The following is a 20150-nucleotide window of genomic DNA, read 5'->3' as shown; positions in this document are numbered from 1 at the left end:
CAAAGTAATTACAAGCCGAATGAGAACTTGCATGCTTTGCGATGACGCGGTTGTTCAGCGCTAGACTAGAGTTCAATATGATATCCCTGGGAGAGGCAGGAGGCGGCAGCTCTGAAAATATGTACGGACAATAGAGGAAACTATGTGATGTCCCTTGTGAAGAAAAGGGGAAGAAGGAAGAAAAAAGAGCGCAAATGCAACGCGGCTATCATTGCAGTCGCCGTTCACTTACAATGGTGACAAGTAGGCAGTGTAGCGTGCACACACACACACACACACACACACACACACACACACACACACACACACACACACACACACACACACACACACACACACACACACACACACACACACACCTTCAAACCTTTGCCTCGATTTCAATGTTTTTTAATAGACAATCGTGAATGATGCGTTGTGAGCTTGCAGATCAGTTATTTGCTCTATATTTATATGCCACCATTGTACAATGAAGTATAATACTGTACAGGATTAAGTGGTTAATCAGAAAAATCCATCCATCCATCCATAACCGCTAATCCCGAGTCACGTTGTGGGGCAACAGTTCCGGCAGAGAGTTCCAGGCTTCCCTTTCCAAGAAAACATGAATCCATTCGATGTTTTTGTGTCGAAACGTTGATAAAAATAGAGAACAATGCGTCTCAATATAATTATTCAATTATCCTACATGAGAAAGATTAGCTTGGTTATTGGTTCGATTAGCCTTAACTAGTTCCTCTCCTAATTTTTTAAAAAAAAATTCTTGTACCTTTTTGCTTGACTACAGAGGTTACTGTAGTATGCACGGTGCTCTTCAATATTCATGTGGCATGCTTGATATTTCTCGTCAAGGCATAGTGACAGCCATGTCCCACCGTACGGCTGCACTGTGGCTGCACTGTGCATGCATGGTGGTATGGTGGGTGGGGTCGACCGGGGGGTGGGGGAGCGTCTTGGGGTGCCCGCAATCCGAATTTGACTTCAGTAAAAGTACAAAAGTATTACTCATTATGCAGAATATCCCATTTCATTGATTGTAACATTTTCTGAAAATAATAGATCTACAAGCTCACAACTCATCGCAATGCGACGCGTTGTGAGCTTGTAGATTTTTTTTCTTCTTCAAATGGCCGAAATGCATACAGAGCTGAAGTGGTTAATGTATGTTTTGTAATACGGTAATAATAATCAAAATCTATTGTGGTGGAGTAAAAGTACAATATTTGCCATCTGAGATGTAGTGGAGTAGAAGTAAAAGTACAGACAATTGGAAATACTCTGGTAAAGTAAGTAATTACCTCAAAAATCGTGTACAAAAGTACAGTGCCTAAGTAAATGTACTTGGTTGCTTTCCAGCAGTGTCGGCAGGGTGGCGGGGAAGTGATCCCACAAGAACAAAAACAAATGTAGGGGATGTGACGCCGGGAGAGAAAGCCTGTGTCGGGGGCGTCACCCCAGCGCCAGCTGAGGCACGGCGTGGCAGTCGCAGCGCAGGTCACCAGCATCGCAGTGACAAGCTGTCACAACGCGTCACCCTCGGCCATGTGGCTCGCAGAGCCCCGTGACACCGCTGTCGCATCACATCCCTGTGTCTTTGCTTTTTTATATAGCTCTGCAGACTTTCTCCTTGGAACCGCCGACTTTGTGCGTTGTGTGTGTAGCATTCCGACTAGTCCATCCTTCGTCTAATCGCAATTATTTGAGATAATCGCAATTATTTTTCCATAATCGTCATAAACGCCACCACTAAATTCTAACCGTTTTCTGAAAAACCTACAGTATGTTTCTGTCAGTGGTGCATTTGGCCACCAACCCCCGGCCCATCTCTAAATATTTTGTTCCAGGGACCTCCCAGGAGCAAAGATTTGAGTTGAAAACGTTCACTGGGAAAGAATATATATTCAAGATTTGCACACATTTTCAAGATTCTTTTTTAAATAGCAGATATACAAGCTTGAGTGCCACGCTTGTATAGCTGCTATTTTTTAACAGCTAAAGTTTAAAATGATGGTTAAAAATGGTTAAAAGCTAAGGTGACACAGTCAGACGAGTCCAGGTGTGTCATTTTGTGTGTCTGTTTATTATTGCAAATTTGCAATATACTGTATAGGAATTTTGCAACATGAAATATATTTTAATTTACTACAATATATCACTGTGCAATTTCCCAATACAGACTACTTTCAACCCGGTGTCCCTATTTTGGACAAAAAATAAGAGAAATGCCGATCTACAAGCTCACAACGTGTTCACCTGACATGCCTAGAATAGAGAGGATAACCACATGCATAAAGTGAGTGGCAAAGTGAGTATAACGTAATTTAATGTTGTTTAATGCAATCAGATTTCTGTTTGGATGTATGGGCTGTCAGGGCCAGAAAGTATTTTGCCACTCAGTAGGCGTTCCCACATAACTTCTGTGTATGATGATGATGTCACGCCCATACCCTCTATATAGGAATGCTAGCATTTAAGTACTTGAAAAAAGGCCCGAATAGTGTTTCTCTCACAGTTTTGTCCTAACTCCGGCAGTGACCCAGTAGGTAGAACGGGCGGGCCATCCGAGACCTGGCAGGTCCCCGGTTTGAGCCCTGGCTCCTCTGGCTTCGTGTCAAAGTGTCCTTGAGCAAAATACTTAACCCCTAACAGCTGCACACCTCACTACACACCCTCACAATGCATTTCATTTCATTCAAGTGGCGGAATGAATTTCCTGGTCTGTCTTTAAAAAGATGGCTGCAACTATCCATTATTATAAGCTTTTATGCATTATTTTATAGTTCGATGGTCACCAGCCTGTGACCATCTATTCATGGCAGTGAAATCATATTTCAACTGGTGACCCCCCCCCAAAATAATCATATTCAACCGGGGGACCCCCCCAAAATCATAATTCAACTGGAGACCCCCCCAAGCTCTGCTTGTGGATCGGCTATTTTCACAATTTTTGCCTCTTTATATCATTTGACATTATAGTTTGTACCCCCCTGACCGGGTTGTACCCCCCTGACCGGGTTGTACCCCCCTGACCGGGTTCCCGACCCACTGGTTGAGAAACACTGATCTATGACACAAGTAGGGCGTTAATTTACAAAAAACTGAGTTAAATATTTGGAGATAAGCAGTGCTATATAATATAAGGTGTTCTGGTGGTGTGTGTGAAGGCAGCAGGGTGTCATCCAGTAAAGGGGTTGTTATCAGCTTCTCGGATTTGCTGCTGTGTGTATTGGAGCCTCTCTATAGGAGTCACTCGCAGGCCAATCCAGAGCTTCCAACCTCATTAAATGTTAATCAAAAAATCTATTTTCGGGTCACTTCTAAGATCTAACGGGAGGATTTCAGGCCAGCGTGGAGAGGCCATCGCCTCTGTGTTCGTTCTTAGGAGAGAAAATGAGCACTTTAGACCAGCAGAGAGAGAGAGAGAGAGAGAGAGAGAGAGAGAGAGAGAGACTTGCATTAACCATGACATTTGGGAGCCGGTGTATTAACCCATGCATTAAGACCTGAGGTCGATTCTACAAATGCCTTCTTAATCAGTAGTTCAAATCCTGACGACCCACAGATGTCCAAGATGCAAGCTCCCAACGCCTCACAGTGCGAGGCGTTGTGAGCTTGTAGATCTGCTATTTTTGGCTACAGTTCTCCTTAATTAGTATAGGGAAGCTAGGGTTCAAGTGGTTAATGTATAAAAGTAATCGTATCACACAAATATTTAGAAACTGTAGTAACTCTGAGGTCCCCCTAGGGGTCCCGGACCCCCTCCTGGAGACCCCTGCTCTACACTGTCTCTCTGCATTCTATCCATGTGATTATTACTACCTTGCTTACTAAGTCACTCAGAATAAGAACATCTGCTTAATGCCTACATTGTACATTGTAAAACGGACATGAATTGAAACTGAAATTGGAACATTCTTTTTGCACTATACGTCAAAATAGCCGCTCCACGCGGCACGCTCACAGCGCATTGTGAGCTTGTAAATCTGTTCTCAACAACTCTGCGCTGCGAGATGAGGCAGCTTCGTTCTTCAATCAACTGTGATTCTCAAAAGCTACAGCTCACTTTACTCAGCGACAAGTCAAATAAGGTGTATTTCACGGCCTCTCTCCAACCAGTGGGTCAGCAGCAGCATCCAGAACTGGGTCGGTGCTGGGTCACAGATTAAAGGGACACTAAACCCTTTTTGCAAAAAAAAATATGTTAATGACGTTTAGAAGATTTAGAACACTTTCCTGGGGATCTTTATATATGTGGTTTTAGATATTTTAGATTTTAGCAGTGAGCCCAGTGTCTCTGATGTCATGGATACTGGGCTCACTTATACTTCCTGGACTACATGTTGTCTCAGTAAGACAGCCCTCCCCCTATCCACAAGGAGGAGCAGTGCACCAAAGCATTATGATAATTGTAGTCCAGGAAGGAAGTGAGCCCAGTGTCCATGACATCAGAGACACTGGGCTCACTGCTAAAATCTAAAATATCTAAAACCACATATTACACACATAAAGACCCCTAGTAAAGTGTTCTAAATATTCTAAACGTCATTAACATATATTTTTTAGCAAAAATGGTGAATTGTCCCTTTTAACTCTTAGCCTGCCGCCATTAATTAATCCCTCGATTGCGTATTGCCATGGTTTAATCACGCGTGACACTTACTTTGAAGAGCCAAATATCCGTATCGCATTTTACTATGAAACCATTCCGTGTGTGTTGACGAAGCTGGTGCTCGTTCTCTCGGTCGGTGGTGGAAAAAGTGGACCGCGAGTATCACAGCGCCTGCTACAGGCCGTTGAAAACGCTTGTCTGGGACAAAGCGTCCTCTGCAATGTCGCTTCTGTGAGATAAAGCCGTCTGAAAACAGAGCCGGCAATGTTAGTGGATGCGCGCGCATTTTCAAAATGGCCGCGCCCATTGTGTCAGAAGCATAACAAAGCTAACGGACGGTAGATTTCGATACGATCGTATTAAAACATGCATTAATGAATACATCGCTGTTAAAACGGCTTTTCCGTTTGTGGCAGGCTACAAGATTCTACGTGTTAATATTCCTATGTTCCTGGCGGGTAAACGATTAAGAACTGTAACCCATTAAAACCAGTAATTTTAGATTTTTGCAATGGATATTTAAAAGTAGCAGACAGACGTACAAGCTCACAGTGCAGATCTTGAAAGTGACAACTACTGCTTTAGAAGGCATTTGTAGAATCGTCCTCGGGTCTTAATTTCTAATAGAGCAGGGGTTCCCAAACTGTGGTGCGTGCACCCCCTCTGGTGCGTGAGCGCCCTCTAGGGGGTGCGTGACATGCAAAGGCTAATAATGGTGGTGTTATGGTGCTATTTAAAATATATGAACATAATGTGACCGTTTCTCAGTCAATGATTTTTTTGTTTTTTTTAATCTTTTCATGTCTTGTGAAAGCAAGGAATCATAGCTTCAAATTGACATTGGTTGTTCAATGTGACCCACCAGTTTTGGAGATATGACTTATAGAGTAATGTCTTGCATTTGAGAAAACGGGCTTGAAAGGTTGAAAGAGTCTGCCTGTGCTATTAACTCATTTTCGATAAAAATAAATCTGTTTTTGAACCTAACCTGAACAGTTTGTCTTGCCGCCATGACTCTCTGTATCAAAAAGAGTCACATATATGTCAATATATGGCAAGTATACGCAGAATATATGCTGCATATATGCCATATGCGCATATATGTGGATATGAAATATTATATCTCGTATACCCGATGAACTTTACTGTGTCTTCCCCCCATCTCTCTCCCCGTTTCCCATCTACCTTACTGTAATCTAGCAAAAGTCCAAAAAAGCTTGATTGAATAATTGATTGAACACGTACGACGTAATATGATTTTATTTGGGTGTGTTCTAAATACAGTGTTTATGTTGATTATCATGTATTATCTTTATTTTGTATGTGTAAACTTGAAACATTATTGTACTGTAAAAAGGTCTCTTTTTCCCTTGATCTTTATCATTTTTAGTATAATAGTATTAGTTTACTATAATTAGATTAATACACGATAATCAACAAAAACACCTACTACAAAAATAAGTTACAAGTTACCATCCCAATCGCCCAGGACGAAGTTCACCGTCCTTTCTATTAGTAACACCCAGCGCCCAGGACGAAGTTTTATCCAAAAGTTTCTTGATATGAAAACCGATCGCATCGCTCTACAGCCTAGGAGCGCCTGTTTGCGCAATCCTCGATGTTGCACAACAGTGGGACAAAAATCGACAACAAAAATCTTACGTTAACTCGCGATCTAAATCATCCCGTCCAATTCTAAGAAAATATCCTGTGTTAGACGGCCCCCTGCTGTCCAGTCACTAGTCACATTAGATTTAATCATGCCTCCCGTTGTTGTTGATCGCCTTTAGAGTGTTTTGGCTATATTTAGCTGCTCCAGCCACATCCGGTATAACTTCCGGTCCGTCGGTAAAAGTGCTCCGTTGCTATAAATCGATTGGGCGCTATGATTTAATGGATTCAATAACTCTGGGCAATCGGAGTGGTTTACAAGGCTGTATTCTGTAGCGTCATCTGTTGCACGTGCCAAGCTTTCATTCTCTTGTATTATACCGTACTCGTACTATTATTTCCCACCACGGAGTAACCTCGTGTCAGACTGATTTATCCACCATATTTATCCACCTCGGAGGAAAGTCTGGTAAGACGGGCAGTGTCGGTAGGCCAATCAGAGGCAGGCGGGGCGTTACCATGTCTAGAGACGGACGTAGATTGTAATGAAGCCTCGGACCACCATGCTACTACATTATTCATGACATGCTCTCACAGACTTGAGACATGACTGTAGCCCTATAGCTGCATGTCCTCTGGCCCTCCACAAAGAGCCCTGTGGGGTGTGTGTGTGTGTGTGTGTGTGTGTGTGTGTGTGTGTGTGTGTGTGTGTGTGTGTGTGTGTGTGTGTGTGTGTGTGTGTGTGTGTGTGTGTGTGTGTGTGTGTGTGTGTGTGTGTGTGTGTGTGTGTGTGTGTGTGTGTGTGTGTGTGTGTGTGTGTGTGTGTGCGCGCGCACGTGCGTGTGCGCATGCGCGCGCGCTTGTACACTAGAATGCCTGTCTTCTCGTCTGCGTTTTGGAGAAAAACAGATGTCCAGCAGTGTGCGGAGAGAACTATATTTAACGGACTGGATGTCTGTGCAGAGTGTGTGTGTGTGCACGAGTTAATGGAGACATACTTTAAGATGATTTGATGGAGAGCATCCAAGTTAGGAATAAAAATAAAAATCTGACTGCCTCAATGTCCCTTTGTGTTAACTGTGGGCCATCCAAACAGACTGTCACGACGTCACTTGACAAACTCTCTTCTTCGACTCTGAGCAGAACTTTGTGTTCGAAGGTTTTGCTTTTATAAAAGTCTGCAGTGAGTGTAGCTTGTCATACCATATCCCATCCGACGTTGACATGCATGGCAAATAATCCTGGAACACTTACAGACAACAACTTCATAGTTATTGCAGTTATTGACACGTTGTTCAGGCCTTGCACATTGTCGTTTCTCTAAAGAAACTATTTATCATAGGGCAATTTAATAGCCAGATCGATACGGTCACAAGTTACCACAGTGGGGGCAGCCATGTTTGTTTGTACGTCATCGAGTTGAAACTACGCTGATGGCCAATCAGCGTAGTTTATTTAGTTTTTTATTTTGAAGCCATTGAAGGAAGTGAATGTTACAGGGGTGACTTATCTGGTGCGAATTCAAAAGCACAATGTTGCTCTGAAATAAGGTTCAATGATTTAGGGCTCATTTAGCACCCAGTTAGAAGGGGAACAAGGTAATGTTGTTTGTTGTGTTTTCATGATTCTTGCAGTTACTGGATGTGTTCATATTAAACAGAGAGAAGGTGTTTAAATCTATTGCTGTCATGTAAACAATTGCTGTCATGTAAACAATAAACATTAATGTTTGCAGTAAGGTTTGAATGAATGGCTGTAATGTGATGGATTTCTGGGTTTGATATTGGGATGTCAAAGGCTATTTCAGTAAAGATTTTGATTAATTCACATGTATGGTAGATAGGCTAACTGAGGCATATGTTTGTGTGTTTCTTAAGGCCCATTTTGTACGTTATGTTCGTATGACCTCACAGTGTCTGTCCAGAAAAAGGTGTTTCACATAAGGAAAGGAAAGCAACTGTATGTTCAAACAAGGTCTAAGGCTTAGCATAAATAAAAACGTCTGTAAACATCAGTACGCTTCACCATTCCCTGGCTGGGGTTCACTATGGTTGAGTCTGCAGTAGTGTATACTGTCACCTATTTCTTTTCTTTTTTTGTCAGGTGAAACCTGACATACAACAGGCCTGTTTTTATTAGCTACCTAGTCATGATTGACTGCCCCCTAAGCCAATGGGAGTCTGACCCCATACTCTGAAACGCCGCCTAAGCCAAAGGGAGTCGACCCCATACTCTGAAACGCTGCCAGCCAATTCCGTAGTATCTACCTAGTCATGATTGGCTGCCCCCTAAACTATGACACGCACACCGCAGAAGTGTGCACCCAGACCACACTCTGCAACCATAGTCTATATAAACACTGCCAGCGTGGAGCAAAAGGGGTACAGATGCGGAGACGGAGACAGTGCTTGTTTCACCTGACAAATATGACATATGTCATAATTTCTTGTTTAAAAAAAGAAAAAAAAACAAGTAATACATTGGCACAGGAGCACAGATCATATTTTACACTTAACGCTCCAGGCATTTAGCTGATGCTGTAAAAACAGGTGCACTGTAGGATTGGCTTCAGGCCCCAGATTGCAGTTGCACAAGCAGCCATTAGTGAATACATACTAGGGTCTAGCAATATATCAGTCAGTATTTTGCTGATATATCAATATATGACACTAGATATAATCTGGAATCACAATTTCCTGATATGGCATAAGTGTTGTTGTTTTTTCCTGGCTTCAACCACTCAAATTTTCAAAATGAGCCAAAATAATACAAGCTTGTAGATTGCAACTTTTGAAAGCCTTTGGAAAAGACAAAAATACCTGGAGTAGTGTGTCTCGTTAATTCTAGGCTATAAATTCACTTTGATTTGCTTGTTTTTAACTTGCTATTATATGGCTGTCATGGTGTTCCTGGTCACCCTTGATTGGAAAGCACTTTGGGTCAACGGTTGCTGTTTTTAAATTAAGATAACTTGACTTAGTGAGTACATACTGTTGTGTAGTATACATAGTAATGTAATATGTAGTAATAATGTAGTAATTACTGTAGTAGTAGTAGTAGAGAGTACATACTGTACTAGTGAGTATACTGTACTGTACACTGTAGTAGTGAGTACTGTAGTAGTATTAGTAGTAGTAGTAGTAGTAGTAGTAGAGAGTACATACTGTAATAGTGAGTACATACTGTACTAGTGAGTGTACTGTGCACTGTAGTAGTGAGTACTGAGTACATACTGTAAACTGTACTAGTGAGTAAATACTGTAGTAGTTCAATCAATCTTTATTTCAGACTACATGTTCCATAACAATCAACAATACAGGGGACAATACAACAGAGAAAAAAATCACACCCGTGTGAACTGAGTGGTCTTATATAGACTGATCAGCTGTGGTCTGACGTAATGTCTGACGTAATGAAATCACACCCGTGTGAACTGGGTGACCATAGCAACCATGCTAATTTTATTTGGTACGAACAGACACGGGTAAAAAAAAATTGGTACGAACAGACACGGGTACAAAGCCAGTTGTTGGAGTGGTTTACACCACTCAAAAAACAGCAAGAGCAAGTGAGTACTATAGTAGTAGTAGTAGTGGTGAGTACATACTGTAGTAGTGAGTCAATACTGTAGTAGTGAGTATACTGTATTAGTAGTGACTGTAGTAGTGAGTAATTGAGTATACTGTAGTAGTGAGTATACTGTAGTAGTAGTAGTGAGTGAGTAAATACTGTAGTAGTGAGTATACTGTAGTAGTAGTAGTAGTAGTAGTAGTGTTGAGTACATACTGTAGTAGTGAGTATACTGTATTAGTAGTGACTGTAGTAGTGAGTAATTGAGTATACTGTAGTAGTGAGTATACTGTAGTAGTAGTAGTAGTGAGTGAGTAAATACTGTAGTAGTGAGTATACTGTAGTAGTAGTGAGTATACTGTAGTAGTAGTGACTAGTAGTGAGTATACTTTAGTAGTAGTGACTGTAGTAGTGAGTATACTGTAGTAGTAGTGACTGTAGTAGTGAGTATACTGTAGTAGTAGTGACTGTAGTAGTGAGTATACTGTAGTAGTAGTGTCTGTAGTAGTGAGTATACTGTAGTAGTAGTAGTGAGTATACTGTAGTAGTAGTGACTGTAGTAGTGAGTATACTGTAGTAGTAGTGACTGTAGTAGTGAGTATACTGTAGTAGTAGTGACTGTAGTAGTGAGTAAATACTGTAGTAGTAGTGACTGTAGTAGTGAGTATACTGTAGTAGTAGTGACTGTAGTAGTGAGTATACTGTAGTAGTAGTGACTGTAGTAGTGAGTAAATACTGTAGTAGTAGTGACTGTAGTAGTGAGTAAATGCTGTAGTAGTGAGTATACTGTAGTAGTAGTGACTGTAGTAGTGAGTAAATGCTGTAGTAGTGAGTATACTGTAGTAGTGAGGAGTGCTTCATGATTCTCAAATGTGAATCTTGATTTTCCCACAAGAATTGAGATCACGATTGTCACACGATTACATTTCTTTTCCATGAAAATATTTATAATAAAAACATAAACAAAAACATAAGAGTAACTAAGATGATTTGGACAGCCAACTAGTGCTGCATGATTCTTCACGATTCTTCACAAAGTGAGATTAATTGTGCAGCACTAGTAGTGACTACAACCCATAGCCAAACGTTGCCCTGATCTGCAATTCAGCAGTTCCAACGTCCGGCTGCAGCAGCAGCGTCACTTCGTTGCGTTCACGTGCGGTGTGCAGAGTGTGCTCATAGACACCATATCATACTCACTGATGCTCACCATTACATTCATGTTCAGTAAGATCATAGACACCATATCATACTCACTGATGCTCACCATTACATTCATGTTCAGTAAGATCATAGACACCATATCATACTCACTGATACCTCACCATTACATTCATGTTCAGTAAGATCATAGACACCATATCATACTCACTGATACCTCACCATTACATTCAAGTACAGTAAGCTCACACTGACGACTCCGTAGCCCACTCATTTGATCCCCAGCTGAGGCAAGACCGAGCGAGTCATAGATATTTGTGTGCTGAGTAATAAAAAAAGAACCATTGTGGGGTTATACTGTGTGTGTGAGAATGTTTCAAAACACCAGCATTCGATACGGCAACAATGCAAGATGGAAGTGATAGCAGAAATGCTGCGCTCTCCAGCAATCACATAACACCCCCCCCCCCCCAAGCGCTGGCTATGAATCATCATCCTAAATGTGATGCGTGCATGCCAGGCTGCCAGCAGCTGCGAATGACACTAAATCAGTGTTTCAAATATTGTATTGTTTCAGGGACGATCCCCAGATTGATATGTATCTGGCTGCGGAGGTTTGAACCCCCATCTGAAACTATCTTTGTGCCGTGCCCATAGCCCGATTTACACCTGGAACAGCTACCTACCTACGACATGGTGTGAGCTTGTAGATCTGCTATTTTGTTTTTATATTGTCTCGGACATCGTGGCATGGACACCTCATAGTATGTCCAAAACGGTTACTTTTCAGGATTCAAATTCAAAAATAGCAAAAGTAGCAGACCGACAAGCTCAGAGATGTAGATCCGCTATTTTTGATGCTTTTGTGTGAAGTAGGACATTAACACACACACACACACACACACACACACACACACACACACACACACACACACACACACACACACACACACACACACACACACACAGTTAGAATATGGAGATACTGTAAGAGGTTTCTGCCCAACAGCGACGATACTAAGTATAAAATTGGGTTTAAGTGGTTAAATTGTTCCTCATTTTGCTGGGGACCCCCTGCTGCCCCACCAAGGACCCCTGGGGGGTCCCCACCTTGAGAACTAGTGCTCTATTTGATTCCCACAGTGAATCCCACAACACACTGATGTCCCTCTTATCCTGTGCCCATGTTGGTGATGCCGTTAGAACCGTTTTCCTTACAGTTACTTATTGTACTGTATCACCACCATGCAGTGATGAGCTGATTGTGTTCATCGTATGACTAGGGATTTAGTGCGTGCATGAAGTAGGTGTGTGTGTGTGTGTGTGTGTGTGTGTGTGTGTGTGTGTGTGTGTGTGTGTGTGTGTGTGTGTGTGTGTGTGTGTGTGTGTGTGTGTGTGTGTGTGTGTGTGTGTGTGTGTGTGTGTGTGTGTGTGCGTGTGCGCGTGCGTGCAGCACTTGAGCAACATGCTGGGAAAACCATTTGCAGTGAATACAACTGAAGCAAAATCGGTGCCTATTTTTGTTATACATACATTATGGGAAATAGCTTGTGCAAGCTTGTTTAAGGTTGTATATTTGCCATTTTTGCTGAATGGTCCCCTATGTTTTGCCTAATGTTCATCTTTTTTTGCCCAATGTTTGTCTGTTTTTGCCAAGAATAGTGATGCTAGGGTTCATGTAATTAAAGAAGAATAAACATTGTACGACTGCTTGCACCCTAGAAGTACTGGTCCACACTTAGTTCTTTAATCCATTGCTTGGCTGATTGTGCGACATCTGAAAACATGAATTAATCCTCCAGAATATTGCAGCTTTTGTTCGGTATCACATGGGCTTTGAGAGACAACGCACACACAACTCATGAGCTTGTGGATGTGCTATTTGTGTGGTGCACGACACCGCGTCAGATGAAGTACAAATCGGGCATTAGTGAAAATGAAGACATGGAGAGAGAGGACAAAAGGAAATCAGACATCCGCAGCAGCATGTGGAGCAGACTCTCAAAACACAAAGGAGAATTCTGTGATCTAAGGAAGCACAATGGATGAAAATATAATTTATGTAAATGAAGGGAACAAGACAAAGGGGGCCTTTTCTTTTCACTGCTTCTTGTCAACTGTATCAGATTCCTAAATATCTCCTATGCCTCATCCTGTTCTCAGCCTACATTTATCACACTCCAAACACTGCTATGTAGGGCACGGCTCGAATAGGAAGAGATTTATTAAATTGATGTGTATATATAAGATAAGAGATACAAGTTATTTGATCTGGTTGGAAGGATTTGGCTAGTTACAGTTTGTATGATTTTAGAAGTATGATTACAAATGCAAAGCATTTGATTAATCACGTATGCTCTCTGTTCAAGTAAAGCATAATCTTGTGTATTGTCATAAGAGTGATTCCTCAAATATATAAGGAATGAAAGAAAAAAATATAATAACTATTATTATAATAATAATAATTATTATTATTGTGACCGTAGGTCGCAGATTACTATGAAAACCTGCAAAACCTGTCAGTCCGTCAGTCAGTCAGTGTACTGACATTCCAGATGTTGATCCTTCCCCACCTGTCCTTCCTCTTCGACGTCTCTCTTTTGACTGATACCTGTCCATTCAAACCCTAGACTGGCCTGCCCCAAAGTTATTAGCGCAGCCACGCCCGGCAGCCGGCGAAAACTAGAGTTCTCAACAGGCCCTACCTGGGCTCTAACTGGGCTGGCCCGAGGCCTCGCCTGGCCTTACTGATTAGCACACATTTGTCCGCCCTATCAAAATGGGGTGGCAGTGGCTGAGGAGGAACAGTGGCTCCTTGGGAATCGGAATGTTCCCAGTTTATTACGGTTTCCCCTGGCTTTGTGTTGAAGTGTCTTTGAGCAAGACACTGAAACTTTCCCGATGATCAGGTTGTTGCCTTGCATATAGTTTCCTCAGGTGTGTGTGTGTGTGTGTGTGTGTGTGTGTGTGTGTGTGTGTGTGTGTGTGTGTGTGTGTGTGTGTGTGTGTGTGTGTGTGTGTGTGTGTGTGTGTGTGTGTGTGTGTGTGTGTGTGTGTGTGTGTGTGTGTGTGTGTGTGTGTGTGTGTGTGTGTGTGTGTGGCGCGCGTGCGTGGGCGTAACCCACATTGTAAAGCACTTTGGATATATATAAATGCACCATTTACTTATTATTATTTTATACAACAACCATGAAAAAGAGGAATAAACAGCAGTGTTGAGAAAGAGAACATTGTGCTAGTGCTTAAGGGGCTTGAAGCCAAGGTGATGTGCACAAAGGTCCTTACTGTTGAAGGTGCTGTGTGCAAAAAGGTCCTTACTGCACAGTAAACATCTATTTTCAACATGTGTGTGTATACATGCTGTAACAAGAGACCTGTGCCAGTGTCCTTTGTCATTATTCAACCCACAGGCTGCCTCTGACCCTAGACAGGCAAAGTGATAAGTCTAGAGTTATCATCCCATTTAGGACGCATACCCCTTTTGGGGTAGTTGTTGCTATATACAATATATAGCAGCATTCATTGTTTTGTAAAGGCTTTTTTTTTTCTTTTCGGCCTCAGTAATGGAAAAATTAACAATCTCCTGACATGTTTGACACAAGCGTGGTGTGATGACATATAAATTAGTAGGTATACTTATTCCTTTTACTAGGTATATTCACCTCAATGCTTAACTTATACTCATTGTATGGCAAGAGAGCCGTGCCGAAAATAGCAGATCTACAAGCTCAAAACGTGTGTGTGTGTGTGTGTGTGTGTGTGTGTGTGTGTGTGTGTGTGTGTGTGTGTGTGTGTGTGTGTGTGTGTGTGTGCGTGTGCGTGTGTGTGTGCATGCGTGCGTGCGTGTGTGCGTGCACGCGCATGCTGCCTCTGCAAGGAGAGTGTGGTTAGTAATGGAGTGTGTTTACAGACTCTAAACAGAATATTCCACTGTTGCACTGAATATTGCGCATTGAGTATTCACCGAACCTGCACTGAATATTCCAGTGAGAATAAATGCAGGTATTTAATGCGAGTGCACAGTTTACAGGAGCTGTGTGAAGTTCCGATTGAATAGCAGGCAATAAATCGCATACTGTACTAAGTGTACAGTATACAGTCTATATACTGTGCATTGAGTGCAGAGACTGTATATAATTTAGATGCATACGCGAGTATGTGAAACAAATAATACATGCATAACAAGAACATGCACAGGCACTGTATATGCAATTAAATTATATGCCAGTTATTATAGGCCAAAAATATAGATGTTATATTGTTTGTCTTGATCATTTCACTGTAATAAAAAATCAAAACGATTCCACTATTGGAAAAACAAATTCTATTAATAAAAGCAATCATCTTCAATTCACTGGTTGGTCAAGTGTGCAGGGTCTAGAGGCCTCGGAGCAAAATTTGTGAAATTGAATTAATTTACATGCTGATACTTGGTGCTGGATGTACAGTTTACTGCACTGATACTCAGAATTATCATTGTAATTTAAATTGGCTCGCAACTTCAAAGGCTACTGTTGAAAGGAATGCACTAATTATACACAGAGGGTCTCGCTATCGAACACTCCAGCTGCTTTAGGACGCGCCATGTGCGTACTTACATTTTAGAAACCAGAACTGTTAACTGAACTGAGCTTTTAAAAGGAAAATTGATGGGTTCAAGTTAATGCCGTCCAATGAAACACATTTGGAAAGGTGTTTTATATTATTATATACAGTATCCACTATCCAGTATACTGTAGATATTCTTCTCTCAACCAACTTGTTGTGTCTTCACAGCTTCAGGGATCGTTGCGGAGGAAGATTGAGGGAAATGCACCCGGACACAATCCCAAACAGAACGGCCTTTCCTGCAGTCTCTCTGGATCGGACTTCAAGCGCGTCCGCATGGACCCGGGAGGCCTGGGCCATGGGCCCTGTGGTCTCCACGTGAACCAGTCCCTGCAGGCCTCCTCCGCTCTTCAGAGGAGTAACTACATGATGCCTCACGGCGTGGGCTCCGACCTCTTCCACATGACCCTGAAGGAGATGAAGAAAGAGCCCGTGGAGGTCCACTCATGTGGACATTCTTCCGCAGAGATGATATTTGACTTCAAGGAGGAGGCTAGCAGTCAGATGGACCCGGAGCTCCAGGACCTGTTCGACGAGCTGACCAAGTCAGTGCCGTCGCTGAACGACCTGGAGCTGGAGAAGATGCTGAAGCAGGACGACACGTTCGGCCTGGACCTGGGCCGACCCAGCTCGGCTGGGGCTGCCGCCACGGGCCTGTGTCCGCCGCTGGACAAGCCCATAAAGACAGAGTACAACCCGGACTTCAACCACACGCACAGTGGCTCGCCGCAGCTCCGTCCGGCCTCGGCGGGGCCGTCCTTCGCGCTGAACGGCTCGCCCCCGGCCGTCTCGTCTCAGAAAGCCAACGGCCAGGGAGGGGGACATCCTCGAGCACTGCCATGCTGGCCGGAGATGTCCCACGCTGAGCAGCTCAAACAGATGGCGGCCAACCAGCAGCAGCCCAACGCTCTGCTCCAGCACCACCATCACCACCACCACCAGCAGCAGCAGCCTTCGCCCGGGGGAATGAGCAGCTGGGCGCCGGCCATGGGCAGCCACTCCACTAGCAGCAGTTTCCCGCAGGACAAAGTCTCCGGTGCGGCTCCCCTGAGGCTCGCTTCCCAGAGCAAAGGGATCAACAACTGCCTCTTCAAGTCCAACGGACACAGCGGCCCCAATCATTTGGACATGAAGGTCCTCGGCACCAAGCCCACCTTGCACTTCAGTCCCAAAGCCCCCCACTCGGTCACTCAGCCTCTGCCAGGCATGGCGAGCTCGCTGGGCAAGGCTTCAGCCCAGCAGCAACAACAACAGTCCTCAGCAGCAGCAGCCCAGAACGCGTCTCATTCAGCTCTGCACTACCAGAACGCGTCACAGCAGGGCCCCCTGTGTCTGCAGCCCAAGCCTACACCTCAACATGGAGCAGGGCCAAACTTCAAGCTGGCCCAACAGCGACAGGTGAGTCAAACACTTAATTAGGGCTTTAAGTAGGTTATCGCTTATTTTCATATTGATTATTCTATCGACTACTTTGTACATTAATCAAATTATCAAGAAGTGTGTTTTGTTGTGTTTAATTTGTTTTATCTTCATGTACAAATCAATTAAACCCTTAAAGGGATAGTTCAGATTTTTTTAACTTAAGCTGTATGAAATACTTGCCATTAATATAGTGGTTGCAACTGTATTCATTGATTGCCCGAGTCCCGTGGTGGGAGTTCTGCTCTGGTTTTGGTCCCTGTAACACCCAGCGTTGCAATAATACAACATATTTTAATTAATTATTTAATTAATTAATATATTTATTTTATGTTCCTTTTTCACCTAAACGTCAGCATTGATGTTTATTGCAATGCCATTGGTCATGATATTTGCATATAAATACCCCCACAGAGGCTGAAATTCACACAAATTAAAAATATCTGGACTCATTTCCTCTGATAAGTCCTAGTAGTAAAAAGTAGTAGTAAGGTTGAAATCTCTTTTTTGCAAGTAGAAATTAATCCGGGTTTTACAGGGTTATTAAGTAGTTCCGGTCATTTTGTGGGGGGCACTTTGACCCCTCTATCACATGGAACTATTTATTTGGGCATAGTGATAAGTGATGCCCAAAAAACATAGTTCTGTGTAAACAATACAAATGACGTTAGTTTTGTGGATTAATTTACTTTTACTGCGTGGCCCCTGTGCCCCCCACAAAATGAACGGAACTACTTAATATTTCACCAAAATTAGGTCATTTTACCAGGGACCCCCTTGAACCCCCTCAAGGACCCCCGGCCCAGCGTTGAGAACTTCTGGAACTTATTAGGTGTACTAGGCTTTATCCTCTATGCCCTGATTTAATGCGATAAGCAATGAAAAGGTAAAAGTTCAGGTTGAATGTACAAGCTTATCCATTGCCTTACAAAAGCCATTAGGCTCCTTCAATTCCAATGTTTCTTTTTCAACTCTAGCTCCTTGTCACTGTTCTTTGATTGTAGGACATGCTGAATGCAAGACATTTTAATAGGGCCCTTTTGGCAATGTGAACACAACGCAGGCTGATGATCTAGTAATAGGATACACAGCTCACTCCAAATGCCCGCTTTGGCCCGTCTCCTGTTCGTCACTGTTTCCTCGCGTTGCTACGGGCATTTAACCGGCTGTCTCCAACTGCAAGGAGGCACAACGTGACGCTGTTTGCCTTGGGACTTGCCGCTCCGTGTCACTGTTGAAGGTGTTGCCTGTGCGCCCGTCGCTGTCTTGTGGGCTCCCTCTGAATATGTATCTCTGCCTTCGAGTGTTTTTGACGATGACACGGATTGCCAGAGCGTGGTAGATTAACATGCAGGACTTATAATTTCTCTGTGTGTCACAGTGGCTCTGCGTCAGGGCGTAGATTCTGTGCACAGCGGGATTTGCTAATTGGAGGTTGTTAGCTAGAAGGGACAAGTGCAGGGAAATGACAGTAATCTGCTTAGCCTGGTGCCGGAGGTTTTAATCGCTATTCGCTGATTTGTTATGATTTGGGAGATTCAGACCCCCACCCCACACACTTTTTTCCGTTTTGCACAAACGGTATCTCTGGCTGTCTTTTGTGTGAAATGATAATTTGAACCATTAAAGAGCTCTTATAACCTCTACAGATCAAGGGAAGTGGCTGGATGATTGTAGAGAGGTGTACAGTCATGGAAAACAATGTTGAACCCATCATTATCTACAGCCATTCATCAAAAACACAACAACACAACATGGCACAAACACCTTAAAGGCTCAAACAATGATTAAACAACAACAAACAGCCCCACCACCAAGAACATCATGTATAAATAAGATATCAGTGGAGACATGCTTTTATTCGAGGTGACTTAATAGAAAGATACACTATGGACAACAGATTTATTTAAATATCCGTTGTTTGGGGGTATTTTGGGGCTATAATATGCTTGTTTAATGTTACCAATTCAATTGGTAACATTTGTACAACAACTAGAATCTTGCATGCTCGCGTCTAACGTGTTGTTGTTTCTCTGTGAATATCGCGTGTCCGAGTGAGACACACACACACAAACTGTACATTTTGAACGAAGGCAGATAGCAATGTGTCTTTGGCCACTGTGTTTCTCTGTGAACGAATAAGAGAGAGATAATCCAAGTGCGTCCGTGGTGGTGGTGTTCGATGCAATACAGAAAAGGGCTCTTTCACACCTTCACTTTCAACACCGAGCAAGAGAACTGCAAAAGCTGGGTGTAGGAAAGCCATGCTGTGATTGGCCTGTAGTCGCAGACCCCACAACGCGAAGTTGTGCGCTCCATGGGCACAAATATGTGGCCGTGTAATGTAATAATAGATGGAGGAAAACACTCCTATAGTTGGATCCATGATGGGATAAGGAACTCAAAATAGCATAGTATGTTCTATAAAAAAATCAAGCTCTGGACCGGACCACTGGCCTGGACTGGACCACTGGCTGGTCCGGGCACCTAGGCTCCAATGTAGCCTGACAGCACGTTGCGCGTTTGAGTCCCGATCCCAACGGCCTTTGCTGTGTGTCACTCCCCATCTCTCTCTCTCCCCCCATGTCCTGTCTAACTCACTTCACTATCAATAAATGCATACAAAGCCCAAAAATAAAAACAAAAACAAAATCTAGCTCTATCAGAATGTAGGTGAATATTATTAATCCTCGTTAATATGTTCAAAACAGCCCTGGGCCCAACGTTCTGGAGGCATTTTGTGGAGCAGTGATTCCCATTTCCCATCCTTTTCTGGATCAGGGCCCACTTCAATATTAACACGGCAGCCAAAAGGTTGCCATGTTAAGTGGTCAGATGGGTGGGCCAGATGCATTTTCATAACATGTTTATTTAAAGGGTCATTTGATTTATTGTGTTGGAATTTGATACTAGACTTTGTCCCCAAAGGGATATTTGTCAGAACAGAAAACACATAACCATATACTGTAGCACAAAACAACATATTAAACATGGAGTGCCGTGATCATTTCGATTGGGCCTTTTGAGAAACCAAAAATACACAGGGAAGACATTCCGTTATTTCAATATTCTAACCACACTTGGGGTTCTATTAGAGTAATGTTAATTCCATAGACACAAAACAGTAAAAAAATCACGGCACTCCATCTTTAAATGACACAACACAACACAA

General features: G+C 42.9%; 1 protein-coding gene across 1 annotated transcript in view; it reads left to right on the top strand.

Annotated features, from left to right (window-relative positions):
- The window catches only part of maml2 (mastermind like transcriptional coactivator 2), a 74588-nt gene that overhangs the window by 42614 nt on the left and 11824 nt on the right, over nt 1-20150 (top strand). Inside the window, exon 2 of the mRNA XM_079515002.1 lies at nt 15728-16957. Within this exon, the coding sequence (XP_079371128.1) occupies nt 15728-16957 (1230 nt within the window). The remainder of the gene's footprint in view (nt 1-15727; nt 16958-20150) is intronic.

The sequence above is a fragment of the Electrona antarctica genome (genome assembly GCF_951216825.1).
Source record: "Electrona antarctica genome assembly, chromosome: 11".
Classification (NCBI taxonomy): domain Eukaryota; kingdom Metazoa; phylum Chordata; class Actinopteri; order Myctophiformes; family Myctophidae; genus Electrona; species Electrona antarctica.
This window is presented reverse-complemented; position numbering and strand designations above follow the sequence as displayed.